Source organism: Thamnophis elegans, chromosome 12, assembly GCF_009769535.1.
Source record: "Thamnophis elegans isolate rThaEle1 chromosome 12, rThaEle1.pri, whole genome shotgun sequence".
In the NCBI taxonomy this organism is placed as follows: Eukaryota; Metazoa; Chordata; class Lepidosauria; order Squamata; family Colubridae; genus Thamnophis; species Thamnophis elegans.
Window position 1 is genome coordinate 26726657 of NC_045552.1, and position 21270 is coordinate 26747926.

At 43.5% G+C, this 21270-nt stretch overlaps 1 protein-coding gene across 1 annotated transcript in view; it reads right to left on the reverse strand.

The window, feature by feature from the left end:
- ADGRB2 (adhesion G protein-coupled receptor B2) overlaps nucleotides 1-5569 on the reverse strand; it is a 256805-nt gene extending 251236 nt beyond the window's left edge. The window contains 1 exon segment of the mRNA XM_032227776.1: nucleotides 4777-5569. Coding sequence (XP_032083667.1) covers nucleotides 4777-5560 — 784 coding nt within the window. The 5' untranslated portion in view covers nucleotides 5561-5569.
- Between the last annotated feature and the right edge of the window lie 15701 nt (nucleotides 5570-21270).

Here is a 21270-nt window from a genome sequence, read left to right on the forward strand (position 1 = left end):
GCAGATTCTGCTAGTCTTTTCTTTACTCCTGGGAATTCCTTTGAAATACGTCTTTCCAGGCAGCACTGTGGAAAATAATCTTGGCCTGCTGGTGTTGTAAACACTCATAAAGGTTCAACAAAACTGAAATGAGGTCCCTTGGTCACAGCATACATTTTTAAGAAAGCAAACAAAACAAAACAAAAATAACACTCAGTAGATTTGTTTTCTTACTGGGTCAAGGAAAAATACCAACCAGGATTTTTGATCGGCATTTGTCCCTTCCTTGATCCCTGGGAGACTGTCACTTCCAAATCTGTTTCCATGGAAATGTGAGGCAACATTATTTTGCATCCCTAAATGTATCCTTTATTTTTTTATTATTACTATTTACATAAGATATATCCTAGATCATGTTCCATGTAACCAGTCCAGGGTGATGCCAAGCTAGCAAAATAAAAATGGTTAACCTGCACTAATAAAGCACAACAAATAAACAGTAAAACAATAAAATAAAACAATACTAAAGCTAACAGAGCACATGAGAGGTAGTTTTATGTACTAGTTAAGACACCAGGCTGGAAACTCAGAGATCAAAGCTAAAACATACGAAGAATGGTTGAAGGAATTGGGTAGGTCTAGTTAAATGAAAAGAAGGAACATGATAGCAGTGTTCCAATATTTGAGGGGCGGCCACAAAAAAGAGGGGATCAAACTATTTTCCAAAGAACCTGAAGGCAGGACAAGAAGCAATGGATGGAAACTAAGCAACCTAGAGCTAAGGAGAAATTTCAGTGACAGTGAGAACAATTAATCAGTAGAAGAGCTTGCCTCCAGAAGTTATGGGTGCTTCAACCCTGGAGGTTTTTAAGAAGAGATTAGACAACCATTTGTCTGAAATGCTATAGGATCTCCTGCTTGAGCAGAGGGTTGGACTAGAAGACCTCCAAGGTCCTTTCCAATTCCATTATTTTGTTATTCTGTTAGAGTTGTAGTTTTTCTTAGGCCAGTCCCGCTTTTCCCCTAGGGCAGGTGTCAGCAACCCATGGCTCTGGAGCCACCTGTGGCTCTTTTGTCCCTGCATGCGGCTCCCTGTCGGTTGAACCCACCACTGGCTGGCCCTGCCCCTTGCCCTCCCCTTCCAGTCACTCCTGGCCTGGCCTGAGAGAGAAAGAGACAGAGCCAGAGAGGCAGAAAACAAGACATAGAGAGAGAAAGAGGCAGAGAGAGAGAGAGAGAGAGAGAGAGAGAGAGAGGGAGGGAGGGAGGGAGGGAGGGAGGGAGGGAGGGAGGGAGGGAGGGAGGCAGAGAGACTGACTCACAGAGAGATACCTGCTTCCCAACACCGGGAGCCACAAAACCTTGGTAGGCATGGCTGGGGGGGGGGGGGTGTTTTATGTGACTATGTGGGAGTGAGTGATGTTGAGTGGGCCACACTCACCCAGGTTTTGTGGCTCCCCTGTTTTTTTCTGTGGGAAATGGGTCCAAATGACTCTTTGAGTGTTTAAAGTTGCAGACCCCTGCCCTAGGAAGTGAAAATCTAGAAAACTGTGGAATTGGTTCTAGACAGTTGTTGGAATCAAAACTGACTCCAAGACACATATGATTAAAAGACAAGTGAAAAGGTGGGGAGGAAGACCACATACATTTATTCATTAATTTACACTTATCTTTTTGCACAACATCTATCTTACTCTAAAGGAAGCCTGCCAAAATTCTTGAAATGAACCAGTGACCATTACTAAACTGTCAAAGCTGGTTGGAGCTCCCCAGAAATGCAACCCATTTTTATCCTTTCTAGTCACCTATAACACCCTACATAATCATCCACAGATAGCCACAATAATACCAGCATAAAGAACTGTGCTTTGCGATGCAAGGTCTACCCTTTCATACATGTCGCAATGCTGCACCCAAGTATTAAGAGTAGAGTTTATATTATGTTCAGGGCCCCCCATGTTCCTTTTTAGGGGATGTCCATGGCAACTTCCTACAATTCCCACCCTTCTTTCACAGGTTCCTTCCCATTGTAAGAGCTGATGGAGCATCAAAGTCAAATTGTCTAGGATTGCCAATCTGATAAAACTTGAGAGAGGAAAACAGCAAAAGAAGCATCTAAAAATCATGGCAACTGGACCAAAGTTTGTTAATCTGATATGTTTCATTACTCTTCCAAGTAACCTCATCAGTCAAAATTAAAAAATAAATAATTAGGCAGGGAGTCAGAGAGTCATTGGACTATCCTAACACTTGCCACACCAACTGCAGGGTTTACCCCCAAAAATGTATTGAAATATGTCAATGAAAACTCAATCATCCAGGCCAAAAGTATCTAAAAAAAAAGGTTAAATCATAGCAACTGGACCAACCTTTGTTAATCTAAGATGTTTTGTTACTCATCCAAGTAATTTCATCAAAGAACTGACTGGGATGACCAAGAGAAGCAGAAAAGCAAAGAAGCTCCAGAAGGCAAATTAGGGTGAAGGGAAGATGGATACCTCTGCAACTGTATAGACAATCCTCAAGTTACAATCAGTGTCAGGCCTGCAGCCGGTTCCTTTTGGGATCTCTGCCTGCCGCACTAATCTTCTATTCTACTATGCTGTTTCATTAGTGGGGAATTGGGAGGGGGAATAGTAAGGAGTAGAATGTGATGTTGTCAAAATAAAATTCCTTTCTAGAATCCAAGGTCATCCTTTGTCTCTGCACCTGACCCGAACTGGATAGGTGGAACTGCTAGCATGGCAGTGGGAGATTGGGCCATGTGATGGACATGGGTGTGGGGGCAAGATCATGAACTTTCAACTGGGTGGGGAAAACTAGGAATCTTTCAGATTCAGGTTTTCCCAGATGTGCCAACATGGCTCTCTTAATAAATTGGAATTTTGAGCAATCCTTTGCCTTAGACTCTGATTTAATTTTGGATGTTATTTGGAACCCTGACAACCAGTCACTTAGTGACCATTTGAAATTATGACAGACCCTCCAAAAGGATCCTGATGTTTAAGTTACAACAGACATGTATGCACATGGTCGCATAATTGCACTTTGGGCCCTTAGCAACTGACCTATCTTTACAGATGTTTGCAGTGTCTTGCGTCACATGACTATGATTTTCTGTGGGTTTTTTTGTCAGTTTCTAGTGTATACTTCCAGTTTTCAGCAAAAAAAAATGCCCATGGGGTAAAATAGATTTGCTTAATGACCACTGTGTTCACTTAACAACCACTGCAAAAAATGGTTGCAATATTGAGTCTCGTTACATGATGACCTGCTTAACAACTGCAAAGACTTATGACTGTAATTGCAATCTCAGTTATAATCATAAATTGAGAACTAACTGAACTTGAGACCACAATCTACTTATTTGTTTCTCCCTTCTCTGTAATTGATTCTAACTACATCTCACAGATGTTGGCAACTTTAAATAAGTGTGTGTGTGTGTGTGTGTGTGTGTGTGTGTGTGCGCGCACACGCATGCATCCATCAAACATATGCATTGCTCATACATGTCTTTTACAAAGAAATTCTGTTATTTTCATACACACTGGCCCAATGGGTACACTTGTTCAATTTGGAGATCCCAATCACAAAAAAAAACTTCTCACAGCAAAACCTTGTTCTGATTTGTGTAAGTTTATGAAATGAAAGCGAGTTAAGGGCACACCAGAATACAAATTAGCTTGCTCCCTACTCAAAGTTTTGCACAAATAGTTTAAAAGCTACATGTGGCCCTCTTCTTATACCCCAAGGTCGTGAAGGGAGAGGAAAAGAGGATACAAGAAGAAGAATCCAATCCAGAGGTGGTATTCAGCCAGTTCTGACACATTCTGGAGAACCGGTAGCAGAAATTTTGAGTAGTTCAGAAAACTGGCAAATAGGCTGGCCACGCCCCCATTGCCTCCCAGCTGATCTTCTTTTGTTGCCCAGAACAGGAAAATGGAGCTGGAAAGCAAGTTAGTGGGGTGGAGACGGAAGGGGGATTATGCAGTATCCTTTCCCTGCCATGCCCAAAAAACCATGCCCACAAAGCCACGCCCAAAGAATTGGTAGTAAAAAAAAATGAATCCCACCACTGATTCAATCCACATTTCTTTTAGAATGCGAAATTGGTGAAACCTGGTCTATGGAGAAGAAAGCAGCAAAAGAGCTGGTTGAGGACAAGACCAAATGATATGAGAAGCAGAAAGCAAAGAGAGCTCCAGAAGGAAAAAGAAAGGAGAGTCGTCCCCAGTAGGGCGAGTTCTTTTGTAAAAGGTGACACTAACTCACATTGTCTCCATGAAAAATTAATCATACTAATGAAATATGGCTTTCATCCAAAGTAAACCCAAGCATTGAATATTTATCAACCAACGTTTGCTAAGAATACAGATAATCCTCGACTTACAACAGTCCAGTTAGTGACTATTCAAAGTTACAAAGGCACTGAAAAAAGTGACTTACGACCATTTTCACACTTATATCCATTACATCATTCCTATGGCCACATTTGGGTGCTCGACAAGTGGTTTGTACTTGTGACAGTTGCAGTGTCCCCCCCGGGGGGGGGGGCATGTGATCCTCTTTTGTGACATTCTAACAAGAAATGCCAATGGGGAAGCCAGATTCACTTAACAACCGTGTGACTAATTTAACAACTTCGGCGATTCACTTAACAAAGGTGGCAAGAAAAGACGTAACATGGGGGTGGGAACTCACAACAAATTTATCACTTAACAACATGAATTTTGGGCTCAGTTGTGGACTACCCGTTGCAGAGAGTCAACCAACCCCTTCATCTCCACTTGCTCTTACCGTGCTTAATCTCTGGAGAATATACATCATTCGCATTCCCAGAATGCAATTGGGTCACACAGCAGTTGTTTCTGCTGCTGGTGGTGGTGGCCGCAGGGGGCGTCAGGGCATTGGAAAGTGTCTGGTTGACCACGGGAGGTGCCGGCAGGGTTCGGGGCGTCTGGCAGGTGCAGCCCGTTTGTGAGAGACTGCAGGGCTGGCTGCCCCCCAGCCGAAGGCAGTCCTCCAACCACCGGCAGAGGACGCTGCAAGTGAACTGGCTGGAATTGTTGTTGTTGATCAGGAGAACCTCCACGAAGCGGAACTCCACGGCTTCAGGGGGCAGCAAGCGGCTGGCGGCCTCGGGCTCTTCCGCCAGGCAGAGCTGCACAAAGTTCTTGTCGAAATGAAAGAAGGCAAAGGGGCCTCTGCCTTGGCAAAGCTCCAAGCCCACTTCCTCCTCCTCTTCCTCTCTCCCCTCCTGGGGCAGGGCGGTGGCTCTGGGCTGGTTGCAGGTGTCATTGGAGAGGTAATGGTCCAGCGGAAGCACCATGGGCGAGTAGTGGGTGCAGACTTGCTCCTCCCAGTTGAACTTGAGATACAGGGAGTATTTGGTCGGATCCGGATTCTCCAGGGTCCATGAGCAGCCAGTGGAGACAGTGGGGAAGAGGTCCTTCAAGGAAAAGGATCCGTAGAGGACCCCAGAGGCCAAGGCGGAGCAAGCACTTGGAGCTGGATCAAAGCCCCAGGAGAGCCACACCAGACACGATATCACAGACAGTAAGAATGGTCCAGCAGGGTTCATCCTATGACATTTGCCCTTCAGGAGAGAAAGAGAGAAAAGGATTACGCCAGAGGAAGGGGAGAGGCCACAGCAGGATCCGTTTTCATTGGTACAAATCAAGGTGTAAAGGCAGGAGTTACCATATTTTTCAGAGCATAAGACGCACCTTTTTCTCTCCTAAAACAGAATGAAAATTTGGGTGCATCTTATACACTGAATGTAGCCCCACCCACCCACCGTCCCCCACCCTTTGGCCTCTGCTTCCCAGCAATTTACCTCCTTGCAGCAAATGGGGAAAATGGGGCTTGCGGAGGCTCCAATAGGCTATAGCAATCCCTGCAGCCTGAAATAGCTGATGATCAGAAGGCCCACAAATTGAAAATGAAACTGGCTGTTTGCTCCACGAGGCAAATTGCTGGGAGGCAGAGGCAGATTTTTTTTTCTTGCAGGCTGTTTGCTGCAAGGAGGTAAGTCAATAACAATAAATGCCTATAGAATGTTCTAATTACCACACATTTTTTAAAAGGCTGCTTTATTATTATTCTAGACAGCTTAACAAAACGAAGAAGCTTTTTAAAATATATGCTTGATCTGAAGAGGCCCAGTGCTATCATTTCTTCTTTTAAATAGCAGAGAATAACTATACCTCCAGAAAGCCAAATCAATTTTAACAGCATCTGTACAAGTATAGTCTGAAATGTAACACCAAAACAGTGTATATCGTCTGTACTGTTTGCTGTTTGTTGCAAGGAGGCAAATTGCTGGTAGGCAGAGGCAGATATTTCTCCTTTGTTTTCCTCCCCAAAATCCAGGTGCATCTTATACTTCGGAGCATCTTATACTCCAAAAAATACAGTAGGTGTTTATTTTGTTTATTCAGTTTTTATCCTGCCTTTATTATTTTATAAATACAGCACTTAAAGGTGGCAAACATACCTAATACTTCCTCCTATGTAATGGGGTCAACAAAGCTTTTTAAAATGTGCATTTAAAAAATCAGAAGGTTACTGTCAACTTTTCGTGTTGACATTCCATGCATACCATCGAAGGAGACGGATCTCAGATTACAGTAGTTGATTTGAGATGGGTGTATCTATTGGGTAATGTGATCTATGACACAGACTGAGGGGAGGAAAGGAACAGGGAGAAAGTTCAGAAGTAGATAAACAAAGCAAAGAAATGGCTGTGAATAAATCTTGCCTAATGAATAATGCCTAATGAAGCTGTTAATAAATTACTGGTTTTTGTATTAAAACATTGGCTCAATTATTATGAATCAGTTATGGCATTGTTAGGAAACTTTACAGACAGCCATTTCTATTTTCCATTCTGGGATGGGAGGGGGAAGAAGAGGAGGAATCTCTTGAAACCATTTCAGTTTCTCTAAACTTTCTTCCAAATGTGAGACTTCTCTTTGTAAACTAGGGAAGAAGAGGGTGGATTGCCACACTTTTCACAGGCTTGGACATTCTATTTCACTAGACCAGTGATGGCTAACTTTTTTATTATCATGTGCCAAAAACGCTCCTGCACCCATAATGCACTGTGCACATGACCCACCCCACCCCCATGCTCCCCCACCCTCCATGTATGCACCCCACCCCCTCACCCATTTTTGGCTTCTAGATTGGTACAGGGGGCTTTCCAGGCCCAAAAGTGGGTGCAGGAGGGGTGCACACACCCCATGCTCTCTTTTGGGCCTTGAAGGCCTCTTGCACCAACCTGGAAGCCAAAACAGGGCATTGGGGTGCTGCATAAGGCCCCAAAATGCAATGTGAGTGCCCCATCCCCGTATGTGCCCCCCGCATGCATGGTTGAGACCTGAAGACCAACTGGCTGGCAGGAGGTGCACGAGCATGCACGATGTAGCTGGGCTGGGGTGATGGCTGGCATGCCCGCAGAGAAGGCTCTGTGTGCCACCTGTGGCATGCCATCACGGCATTAGATCAATAGATCCCATGGCAGAAACAGGACAACTCATGTCTAGGAGACCCACAGGCAAAGCATGAGCTTTTTACTTTACATGAAGTTTAGACTCAGCAATGCCTCGCCTTTCCAGGGGTCCTCTTGCTCCTTCCTTCCTCCCAACTTGCTTTCTTAAAGAGATAACGAAAGTTAAGTCCGACTTGGTTTTCCCAAAGGACAGTTCCACACCCGGCTCTTAATAACACAGACAGATTTATTATTTCAATGAGCTCCACATATCTTAAAGCATTTATTCTTCCATGGGGAAGAAAAAAACTTTCAAAGTGGATGGTCGGGGTGAGCTGCTGGGGGTTTGAACAGGTTCGGGTGATCCTATAGCTAGCATTCTGCCTAGTTCGGTGAACCCCTAAATGCCACCCCTGGCTGGCCACACAAGGGGTGAAATTCAAGCAGGTTCCGACAGGTTCTGGAGAACTGGTAACAGAAATTTTGAGTAGTTCGGAGAACCGGTAAATACCACCTCTGGCTGGTCCCAGAGTAGGGAGGGAGTGGAGATTTTGCAGTATCCTTCCCCTGCCATGCCCACCAAGCCACACCATGCCCACCAACCACACCCACAGAACCAGTAGTAAAAAGGTTTGAATTTCACCACTGGGCCATGCCTGCCCCACCCCTCCCAGGTTCTCCACACAGCCAGTTCATCATGCCAGGTAAGTGCAGGACCCACATGGAAGTTCGGAGATGGGGAAAACAGGCCTCCTGGAGGTTCCAGAAGTCTGTAAACGGGCCTGTGTTCTGCCTCCGGAGGGTCTCTGGAGCCCAGGGGAAGCAGTTTTCACCCTCCTGGAGCCTCAAGGAAAGCCTCCAGAGCTTGGGGAGGGCGAAAAACACCACCCCCACCGTGGTGCAGGAGGCCAACTAGACCACACCCACCATGGCCACGCCCACCCAGCAACAGGGCAGCAAACCCATTGCTGCAATTTTTGAAGCCCACCCCCGGATGGCATTGCACATTTCCGAAACTATACACGATGATTGATAATTGTTCCTTTTACTGGAACTTTTTCAAAACCCAGTTCTTTATTCTTAGAGCAGGGCCAGAGTCTTTGACCATCAAAGATTTCCTCCTGCCCATTTTTCTGCAATTTATTTATTTATTTCACATATGGCATATCATGCATGGACTAGCAATATATACTAACATTTCATCTGGATAAGTAAAACATAATAAAAAATAAATTTTGAAAAAGATCTATATTTAAATAACAATGTCTAGGCCCTCTAACCACTGGTGTAGCATTGCTGATATCTTAAAAAAAACAAAATCAGACACTGGAGCAGTCTACGCCCTCAGCAAGCAGCCAGTCACAATGTGCTTGATGTGGGCCCCATTCATAAAGGGAGTCCTGGCAGATGCCGTGTGAGATGCGAATCCTATTCTGGATTGTCCATAACTGACATTGGAGTTCAAAGCCTGGCATCATTTTGCTAGGGTCATTTACCGTATTTTTCAGAGTATAAGACGCACCAAGGTTTTGAAGAGGCAAATTTAAGTTTTGCACACTGCAAACCTCTCAAAAACAGCCCATATTTTTTTTTGCAAAAACGGGCCCTTTTTTAATTCAAAAAAAGGGCATGGATAGCCTTTAGGAGACTTGTAGAGTGCTCCTGGGGGGGGGGTCAAAAATGAGCAAAAAAGGCCCACTTTTTGTGAAAACGGGGCCATTTTTTTTTTTAATCAAAAAAGGGCATGGATAGCCTTTAGGGGGTTTATAGAGTGCTCCTGGCTAGGGAGGCCAAAATTGAGCAAAAAATGGGCTGGTTTTTTTGCTTATTTCTGCCCCCCCCCCCCCGCCCCTAGGAGCACTCTGGAAGCTTCCGAAAGGCTATGCACTGCCATTTTGGTGAAGGGGGTGGGGTTTCAGGAGGCAAAAAATGCTGTATTTAGTGTATAAGACGCACCCAGATTTTCAGCCTCTTTCTTGGGGGAAAAAGGTATGTCTTATATTCTGAAAAATACGGTATATGTCTTCCTGTGACTGGACGTTCAGCGACCCATTTGGCTTTCTATTGGGAAGCCATGTTAAAGTTGTTGGGCCGATGTTGCACAATGCCAGATTTTCTGCAGGTTTTAATTCCCAATGAGATCCCGAACTTGTGCCCAGAGAGAGAGAAATATCTGCCTCTACCTAGGATCAAACTCACAGCCTCCTGATTGCGAGGCTCCACCTCTATGCCGCTGCACCACTCTCCTAGGCCATCACACCACTCTTGCCATATTAGAAGTCTGCTCTCCAAAATGGAAAATTAAGTGCAATGGACCGTTCCTGGTTTGATATTCGCATTTTATTAACTGCCCAGTGGGTGTTCTCGAGGTTTCACCCCCCCGCCCCACTGTAGTTTCAAGAGAGAAGACTCTTAAACAGGAGGAGATTAGTGTGAACTGGAAGGCTGCAGGGAAGGAATTTCAACCGACTGGGAGAAAACATATTGTCTCCAAGCTCTTTAAAAAAAGCAGTATACTTTTTAAAGTAGCAGAAGCTTGACTTTTTGGAAGCTCAGATTTTCACCCACCAATCCTGCGTGCCACATTTTCTTTTTAATCTACCAAGCCGTTAAGCACAAACATTCTGGACACGGGTAAGTGCTGTTTATAGAGTCATAAAGAGTCCAGCCTTGGCCTCGTAAACCCCATAGGATACACAGTGGAAGAACTGGGCAATTTTCCAACCTGACAAGGGAGTGGAAGCCCAGCAGAATTGCCAGCTGCACAAGGAATCCCGTAACCACAGAAATAAATAGAACAAATTCCGAGACACCGGTGTAAAACTGTCTTATAAGATGAAGAATCCTAGCCCACCCACCCCTCTTTTTTTTAATAGATGGCATTTTTTGCTTTATCAAACCTTTCGTGATTCCAGGCTTTAGCTTAATGTTTTCCAAGCTTGGCAACCTTAAGATAACACAGATGTCAATTTCCAAAATGCTGGCTGGAGAATTCTGGGAATTGACATCCATGCAATGGATGTTAAAGTTGCCAAGCTTGAAAAACACAGCTTTAGCTGAAGGGCTGAAAATGTTTTCAACATGCACTAATGGCATAAAAAAGGCTTTTCCACTGGTTTTTGGTGGCTGATGCCTACCAGCTATTGTACACATCGATCAGCTGACACAAAAACTTGTACTTATAGGAAAATCACTTGGAGAACTGGATTATGGCCCACCAATCTTTTTCAAAAGATAGGTGAACAAGGATGTCACCATGCCAGAAAATAAATCTAGAATCACATCGTTCGTCTCCTTCCACAGATGATAACCTGGACTATGCCACCAAGGAAAGGAGATCAGCACCTGGAGGTGCTGATCAATTAAATGAGACCCAAGAATGAAAGATTAGACTAGACTTTCCAGGAAGAAAGAAGGAACAGTTGGGATGTCTATGGACGTTCTCAATCATCCAGGTCATAATTATCCAAAATGTGCTTTTCCAAAAGCAATTGTTGGAAGAAATATCCTTCTGGGTTCGAAAAAGACACTGGAAACATGGTGGCTGTTTGGAAAGATGGTTTAATGGTGGACAGGATCCAATGCTTTGGAGCTCCTGAGTGAAAAGGGAAAAGATGCTGAGAGTCCCAGGGTTTTATGCCCTCTTTTGGGCTTTGAACTTCCTGAGGCACAGGAAGAGTATCCTGATTGGTTGCTATCAGAGGTCATAGCTAGCTTTGTATGTTGTCTGTGTGCTAAGTTTGGTTAAAACCTGGTGGGTGGTGCAATGAAGGGCAATGAAATGGGGTAGATCTTTGTTATGTAGAATAGACTGGCTCAGGCCTTAATGGTCCATTGACAAAGGTGGAGTGGGGGTTATTAAGAGTAAATCTGTTTCCTGTCTAAAAATTTCTCTGGCTCAGGCCTTAATTGTCCATTGACAAAGGTGGGGGGGATGGGTTTCTGCCTCTCTTTTAGGGGGAAATATTCTGCCCTTTTAATATTTCCTAAAATATTTTATTTTGTAGGAGACAAGTCATCGGAATAAAAAAAAAATAAGGAAAAGCTAACGCCCTCCCCTTGCTGTTTGGAAAACCAAGCTGGCTTGGAACTGGGGACGGTAGCAGGTGTTGGCCTACAGGGACTTTCTGACTCCTGATGAGCTGTCACAGGCTGTCAGTGGCTGTCATAAACGGCTAGGGGCCGAAAGTGTAAGATGGCTAGAGTGTGTGGAAAATATCTCCCATGCAGACCTGTTCAGGTGTCCCACCTCTCCTCCCCTTCCCCCTCTCTCTCCAGAGCCGGAAAGGCAGCCCCTGACACTAAGACAAATGAGCCACTCTCACAAACAGAGCCACCTGGAAAGATCTGCATATAGATAGGAAAATAAACAAGGAGAAAGGGAGGAGGAGGGAAACAAAGCTGGCAAATTTTCACAGCAGAACAACTGTTTCCTGCCTAACTCAGGACATTTGCAGACATTAAGGCTAACTAGGAAGGAGCTACCTAGCAGGGCTGTTCCTCAAACAGCCACATGCATTGTGTAATTTTTTCTGGGCATCTCTGAAAGTGTAGCTGGGAACAATCTCAGGTGGCTGGAGGAAAGGGTGTGAGTCAGGGGTGTGTTTCAATATTTTTTTACTACTGGTGCTATGGGCATGGCTTACTTTGTGGGCGTGGCTTCACAAATTTATGTTTCAGATTGAAGATGGGAAATAAAATATGCTGTAAAACTTTTTTTAAAAAGGCCAAAGGAAGCAACAACCCGAGCTGCCCCGAGCTGAACGCAGGAGAGCTGGAGGGTCCGAAGAGTGTGTGGTTTTATCTGCTGCCTGTGAGCTACCGGGGGGGGGGGGGGGGGGGGGGGGGGCAGGCAGCAGCCCAGGGAGCAAGCCAGCAATCTGCCAGTTGCTGAGCACCCTGCTCATGAGTAAACTTCCTCATGAGTAAACTGCAGATTAGAGGGAGCTGGCAGATCCTGGCATGGTCGCTTGGCTGCTTGAAACCCACTCCGGAGCTCGCAGGCAGCAAACAAAACTGCCACCACCTGCCTCCGTGCATCGAGGAGGTGGGGAGGCTTGATCCCACTTAGGAGGCAGTGGTTGTGAAGCCTCGGGGCTCTCTGAGCAGCCCATGCTGCTTACCTGTGTGTAGGCACTAGAGGCAGTTGTGTGGATGCATGTGGCGAAGAGGGGGCAGGGCGAGCCTTATAGCAAGCTGATTTGGGGTGTGGCCAGTCAGCCATCACTACCGGTTCAGTGACCCACACCCAATTACCACTACTGGTTCTCCCAAACCAGTCCAAACCAGGAGTAACCCACCTCTGGTGCGAGTAAAACAAAAGCTAGCGTGCAAATGAGGGCAGATATATGTGTCCCAGGATAATGTTGCAGGATGCAATCTGAGCCGGTCACTAGGATCACAGGTTTGTTCTTCCAAGCTTTTGGACTCATACTGGAGCCCATCCTTAGGGAACTTCTCAATTTCCAGGATGTATGCACTGGGCTTAGTTAGTTAGTTAGTTAGTTAGTTAGTTAGTTAGTTAGTTAGTTTATTCAGTTCAGTTTGTCAAACATATAAAAGATAACATATATAGGTATAAATATAAATATGAACATTGTAAGTGTGCTTATGCACGCCCCTTACAGACCTTTTAGAAATGGGGTGAGGTCAACAGTAGACAGACTTATGTTAAAATTATGGGGGTTTGGGGATGTAACAACAGAGTCAGGTAGTGCATGCATAGTACTTATGTGGTGCCTGTGATTTGTGGCTTTTAGTTGTTGATTGGGGTGTTGATGGCCACTTGTCAGTCAACAGGAGTGCTGGTTTACCACCAGTTTACTACCAGATATCTAGAAGGGGAGTCCACAGCAGCAAAAAGGAACAACAATCAAGGACTAACAGCTCAAGGACCATCAACACCCCAATCAATAATTAAAAGCCACGCACAACCAGGCACCACATCAATAATGCACATAGAACGACCTGGTGCACACATGCTGGAGATTGAGACATTTCCTGAGGATGGGCTCCAGCAGGAGTCCAAAAGGTTGGAAGAACAAACCTCTGGTCCCGGTGACCAACTCAGACTGGATCCCGCAAAAGCTACTGCAGATACTGGAGAAAGCCATGAAAGTTTAGACTACCCTCCCTTATTAAACAGAAATATATAGAGTCCCCATATCAATGGTGAAATTCATTTTTTTATTACTGGTTCTGTGGGCATGGCTTGGAGGGTGTGGCAGGGGAAGGATACTGTAAATCTCCATTCCCACCCTACTCTGGGGCCAGCAGAGGTGGTATTTGCCGGTTCTCTGAAACTACTCAAAATTCCCGTTACCGGTTCTCCAGAAGCTGTCAGAACCTACTGAATTTCACCCCTCTCCCATATCCAGTGGTAGGATACCATAAGCTACAGGCCACAACTGCTTTTAAGTTTCCTGAAGGCCATGCTACAAATAGGATGGTTTGGAAGAACTTCTCTTTTATAAGATATCACTGTCATCCATTAAATTAGTCTGGGAGGTGTAGGAAGTCAGCACCCACCCGTCTCCTAAAAAATTAGATATTTTAGGAAATATTAAAAGGGCAGAATATTTCCCCTAAAAGACAGAAACTCAGCCTCCCCACCTTTGTCAATTGACCATTAAGGCCTGAGCCACTCTATTCTACATAACAAAGATCTATCTCCTTCAGGCAGAGCCATAGTAGGAATTGCCCAAAGCTTTCTACTCATCTCACCGCATGGCACCTGAGAAGATTACATCATTCAGCAAGGCTCAACCAAGCCTGGGACTCAGGACAGCCTACAGAGTTGCCCCTGTGTGGCCCCATGGGAGTCTGACAATCAATCAGAATACAAGCTCAAATTCAAAAGCCCAGAGAGGGCATAAAACCAAGGCACTCTTAGCATCGCTTCCCTTTTTTTCTTCACCTGAGATCTTGAAGCACGTGATCCTGTCTACCATTAAAACCATCTTTCCAAACAGTTTCCATGTTTCCAGTGTCTTTTTCCCCACTTGGAACTGAATCCAGAAGGACATTTTTTTCGAACAGAGGAAAATCCTGATCCACAACAATGACATGTTTCCAAGGCAGACTTTGGATCAGCTATGACCACACTTGAGATCCATTGTTGTTAAGGTTTACCGGGACAGAAAACACAGACAAGTAAGAATTAGAAAATATGGTATTAAGAATGTGTGATAGGTAGGAATCAGATATGTATTTGTATGGTTAGTAATTATATAAAAGAAAGGATCAACGGACAGGTAATCTGATCAAGTACACATACCCATGTAATGGGAAAAAATGTAATTGTAAGATCCAATCATTATATGGAAATGTTTATGCCAGAAATGTTGCATTATGTCCAATGTTTTTAATGTTTATCTAATAAAAACTTTTTAATAAAAAAGGTTTTCCTTATTATATAAAATACAAAGAAGGGAAGAAAAAATAGGAACTGAGGGAAGGAAAGGCAGTGGGGGGAAGGGGATACAAGGGGAAAAAGAAAAAGAAAGAAAAGGAGACATTGACTCCCAACTCTTCTTAGCACAGTACAAGATAGACACACCCCAACCTCAACGTTTTGCTTTTACACATTATGTATAACTAGCCATTCTTACGTATAACACCAAATCTTTCTGATCAACAAAACCAAAATCAAAGTCAAACGTAATACTGAAGTTTAAAGCCTGTATGTTAAGAAGTCAAAGAAAAATGTATTAGAACGTTTTTGATTTTTAAAAAGGGTGGGTTTTTTTTACTTTGAAGGGGGAGGGGGAAAGGGTGAAAAGGGGGTGATTTTTTTTCCTCTTTTTTCGGCAAGGTCAAAGAATTTGAAAGAATGCACTGAATTTTCTAAATAAAAATGGTGACAGCGCAAAGATTACTAGGTGCAAATAGAAATACACATTATTTCCATAGCAAGGAATGGTTAAATTGATTATTTTACTCAAAAAGGAAATATGTTTTTATTTGGATATCACTTCTGGAATTTGTGCTTGTGAAGGAAAAAAAATGAGATCCATTCTTAAGCAAAATGGTTGTTAAGTGAGGGGCATCCAATTTTTACCATTTTTTCCATGTTCTTAAGCAAATCACTATGGCTGTTAAGTGAATCACATGGCCATTAAGCAAATCTGGCTTCTGGCACTAACTTTAACTGTGGAAAGCCAGCTGGGAAAGTCACAAATGCTGATCAAGTGACCCTCCCAGGATGCTGCAACCACCACAAATGCCAGCTGCCATCAGAATATTGGCCTTGTGAACTTGGGGGTGTTACAGTGGTTGTAGGTGTGAGGAAAATAGTCCCTTTTCCCAGTGCCATTGTAACTTGGAATGGTTATTAAACAAGTGGTCATTAGTCAAGGACTATTGTAAACCAGCTGCCTTGCCCTATCTGATGCCCACTGGGCAGTGGTGAAATTCAATTTTTACTACCGGTTCTATGGGTGTGGCTTGGTGGGTGTGGTAGAGGAAGGATACTGCAAAATCTCTATTCCCTCTCCACTCTGAGGCCAGCCAGAGGTGGCATTTGCCGGTTCTCTAAACTACTCAAAATTTCCACTATCACTCCAAAACCTATCAGAACCTGCTAGATTTCCCACCTGCCACCGGGTATCCTGAGATGTACCCTTTCTGGGAAAGCTGGAAACTACAATCCCCAAGTCCAGTGGTGGGATTCAGCCAGCCCACACCTATTTCGGGAGAACCGGTTATTAACTTTCTAAGCAGTTCGGAGAACCGGTTGTTGGAAGAAATCTCTTTTTGTTTTCCCCCCACTTTACAGGGCTAATTCTGTAAAGAAGGCAGGAAGGAAACCACTCTGGTGTTGTTTCTAGCCTCATCTTTATTGGCCCTGCTTACAGAAACTGCCTCTCCAGTTAACCTTATTACATTGTAACAGCTCAGGCGAAGCACCCATCGACCTGAGTGATGTTGAGTTGGCCATGCTCACCTCGGTCACATGACTATCGAGCCCCACCTACCCAGCTGGTCATTAGGGCAGAGAACCGGTTGTTAAATTATTTGAATCCCACCACTGTCCCCAACCCAGAAAAGATGGAGGGAAAAAATCCCCAAAATCCAGCTACCACAAAAGGAGAAGTGCTTCTGAGAATGGTCTGAGACATTCTTCTTTATGGTATTCAACATCCTAGATAGGGCCATGTACAAAGGGTAAATAAGAGTAATTCAGGGTCGAAGTTTCCTCCCTGTCCCCCCAATAAGTAATGTGTGTGTGGGGGGGGGGCTACAGGCCCATTAAAGGATGCCAGATTCAATTGGGGTTGTTAAGAGAGCCACCCTCTGAAATTAAATCCTATGGATCATTGTTGGCTTGCCAGGAAACCTTTCAACAGTGTTTAAAAAGAGGTTAACCAGGACCCTTGCCGAAGTCATGAAACATCTCACAATCAGACATTTGTTTTTCTCCAGCCTGACCCCTTTCAGAAATGGGAGGGACTACAATTCCCACCTCTGGGCTGAGAATGGTGGGGGCAAAGGCCTGGCAGACCTAGAGAGCACAGGTCACACTCCTTGTCACAACAGCTGCTCTGCCCTGCTTCCGCCACTTCATTCGCATTTCGGAGAGCTGCAGAAATTGCACAGAGGCTGGGGAGATTCCGAATTGTGCCTCCAAGTTTCATCCCAGCCACCCTCTCTCCGTGCAGAGAATGCAGTGTGGGTTCTTTCAAGGACACAAGGTGACTGCCGCTCTTCTATTGATCCAGCCTTTACTGCCCCCACCCCCCAAGAAGGAGGCGCTTTAATTAACATCTTGACTTTGGCACTGGGGTCAAAGAGCTTTGACAGTCTCGTTAACCAAAGCCAGGCTTCAGAACAATTAATAACCCGAGGCAGGAAGGAAACACAAATCATCCAGAGGGATAGAACCTTCAACTCAAAACAATGTATCAGGTGGCCAAGAATGGTGGGAAGAGTTGGGGGTCCCTGAAAAGGATTGCCGAGGGGGGGATGTCATCCGAATTCTAAGCCCATGGAGATGACGTCGGGAATCTCACAGAGGAGATGTAAAACCCGAAATAATTTCATTAGCATTTAGCTCATTTTGCAAAACCTCCCTATTTATAACCCTGATTTATGAGAGGTTCTGAATCTGGGCTTTAGGGGACCTTTGGGGGTCCACAAGGGTTCTGCATGGGGAATATCTATGATTGATATTATGGTGATCTTCCATGCCATGTTCACATGATTTACTATAATGCAGGTAACTTGCTGTGATCAGTGAAATGTTTTATGGATGAGCACAATAAATAACGGGAAACACTTCTGTTTTTATTACTCCTTTCCTATACAAATGTAACTTTCATCAGCCATCATCTACAATAAAAGTGCTTAAGTGGTTTTCAGGAGAATGAAATGGTCCAGATAAAAGAAAAAACTGGAAATTTATATTTTTATGTGTTGCTGGAACACAGTTAATTGCAGTTGGCGAACCAGCTGTGGTTAAACAGCCTGGATTCACACAAGCTGTGATTAGGTCACAATCAGTGTTTCTGATAACTGTGGGATGCTGTCTGTCAAGATTTCATTCTGAGAAATCTCGATTTCTAAGCATCTTTGTACCTCAGCTGAAAAAATAGATTTTGCCGAGACTCTACAATTGCCCTTTTTCGACAAGCCACTTTCTTTCCCAGCAATAGCAGGTTTACTGCTGCTGTGACAACTGTTGTTTAATGATACTATCTAGTTGTGTGTTGATACTTGCTGAAATTGCTTTTAAATTCATTCGGATTTTCAAATGAATGTTCATAAATCTCAACAAAATAAACATTCACTGGTGCATTGGAGCCCTCCCCACCCCCAACTCCTGCAAGCGAATATATATATATATAGGCAAGTTCCCAAAATCTTGTTTAGTACTGTGTGACCGGGGGCAGGGGGTACACAAATGCAGAGATGAAGGAATTATGCATTATGGAGAATGAGAACAATTCCAGTCTGAGTGATTGGACAGCTGAATCTTCTCCCTCTTTAATAAATGTCTCCCATATAGATTTTTTTTTTGTGTGTGTGTGTATATGTGTTGTGTGTGTGTATGCATACAAATATATGAACATATACATATACATATACATATACATATACATATACATATACATATACATATACATATACATATACATATATACATATATATATATATATATATATATATATATATATATACACTTATGCACAGATATGAATACACATACTAAACTAGGTATGAGAAAGGGAACATGTAAGTATGAAGGAATGTAAAAAGGGAATATCCACTAATAAGAAACTTCTAAGAGTTTGATGGTTGGGGTTGCAGCTTGTTTAACTACAAATGGTCCTCAATTTATGGGTAGTCACTAAGCCATCATTGGAAGTTATGATAACCCCCCCCCAAAAAAAGGGACTTATAACCCAGATTTGAAGTTCTGATGTGACCACATTTTGGATGCTAAGCAACTGCCTTTACTTAGCTTGCTTGCTGGATGGATGGAATAGAAGGGGAACTTACCAAATTTGCAGATGATACTAAGCTGGTAGGAATAGCTAACACCCTAGAAGATAGACTCAAGATCCAGAAGGATCTCAACAGACTTGAACACTGGGCCCTATCTGACAAAATGAAATTCAATGAAGAGAAAAGTAAAGTCCTACACTTGTAAGACAAACAAAAGTATATATATAAACTGGGTGAAACCAGGCTTAATAGCAGTGACTGTGAGAGGGATCTTGGAGTCTTAGTGGACAACCAGCTAAATATGAGCCAGCAGTGTGCAGCGGCAGCCAAAAAAGCCAATGCAATCCTAAATTGCATTAATAGAGGGATACAATCAAGATCAAGTTAGGTGCTAATACTCTATAAAGCCCTAGTAAGACTACACCTAGAGTACTGCATCCAGTTTTGGTCACCACACTATAAAAAAGATGTTGAGACTCTGGAAAAAGTGCAGAGAAGAGCAACCAGGATAATAGGGGACTGGAGACTAAAACATATGAAGAACGGTTACAGCAACTGGACATGGCTAATCTAGGGAAGAGAAAGACCAGGGGAGACAGGATAGCATCTTCCAATATTTGAGGGGCAGCCACAGAGAGGAGAGGGTCAATGTATTTTTCCAAAGCACCTGAAGGCCAGACAAGGAATAATGGATGGAAACTGACCAAGGAGATATTCATCCTAGAAATAAGAAGGAACTTTCTGACAGTGATAACAATCAACCAATGGAACAGAAGTTGCCTTCAGAAGTTGTGGGAGCTTCATCACTTGAGACTTTCAAGAAGAGATTGGACTGCCATTTGTCAGAAATGGTGTAAGGTCTCCTGCTTGTGCAGGGGGTTTGACTAGATGACCTACAAGGTCCCTTCCAACTCTGTTAATCTGTAACTAGCTTTTTTATCCACCTATCTCCCCTACAAGGTGACACTGGACCATATATGGCTCTGTGTAGTGCTTGGTGCTCATGTGGCTGTGATTTATCATGTTATTGCCAGAAACTAGCTGTTTACTTCTAGTTTCTGCCAAAAAAAAAAGGATCCATAGTGATCAATGGGATCACCCAACAACCACTGTATTTGTTTAATGACTGTAGCATTCACTTCATAACCACCAAACAGGTCATAAAACCAGGCACACCATAAAAAGGTGACCACCACAACTGAAACGTGGGCTCAATTATGGTCATAAGTGAAGACTACCTGTATGATTTACTGACACTTAGCCAAATTGTGTTATATCAAATATCCTGCTTGCATTCACCTTTGTGCTAGGTGTGAATACAAGCAGCATATTTGATATCATATGCTTGTGTTATATTCCAGAAGTCAAAGCAAGAGACCAAACCTCAAAAACATAGTTTATGGTGTGCTAACTAAAATTGAGAGCCAGTGGTGAAAGCATCAGGTTAGAAACTGGGAGACCATGAGTTCTAATCCCACTTTAGGCTCATAAATCACCTGGGAGATCTTGAGCCAGTTACTCTCTCTCAGCCCTGGGAGGAAGGCAATGGCAATTCACTTCTGAAAATCCTTGCCAAGAAAGATTCAGGACTTATCCAGGGAATCACAGAAGTGAACACACAAACATAAAAAGAAAATAATAATATAATCACCTGGAATGTAGATTGCTTGGTTTAACATATTGTGTGAACTTAGCCACTACACACCCAAGCTGTTTACTGTGCTGCCCTTCCCTCTAAAATTGCCATCCTTTTCTAATTGTATATAGACAAATTACAAGGTGATTCAGATCACCCTGTCAATTTGATTCAAAGGAGTGAGTGATTTGAGGCATCAATTTGATTTTGAAAATCAAGTGTGAGGGGTCGATTAAATCAGGACCCTGAATCACTAGGGGCGGAATCTAATTGCAAAAGGCCTTCAAATCACACAATCAATTCCAAGAGATCTGATTTAATTCTACCTCCACTATCAATCCACTTCAAACAGCTGATTCAGTTTAGAGATTTGATCTTATCAAGACAAAGCTGATTTTGCAAACAGCCATAGGGATTATTTTAATGCCACAAGGTTGGGAAATGTCAGAAGCGTGTTCAAAATGACCCACCCATTTCCTCCTTGTGTTGCTGTCAAGAGGATGCCCTCACATACGAACCAAGAATCTACATTTTCTTCAGTATATTCTTCAATTAAACAGATGAATCTTTTAGATACAGTCATCCAACATTTCTCCATAAAAGATCTTTGAGTTATTTCAAAGGTGTTTTTTTAAAGACAATTGGACTGTTTTTCCTTGAGGAAGAAGAAAACATTTCACTTCTTATCCAAGAAGCTTCATCAGCTATGATGGCCAG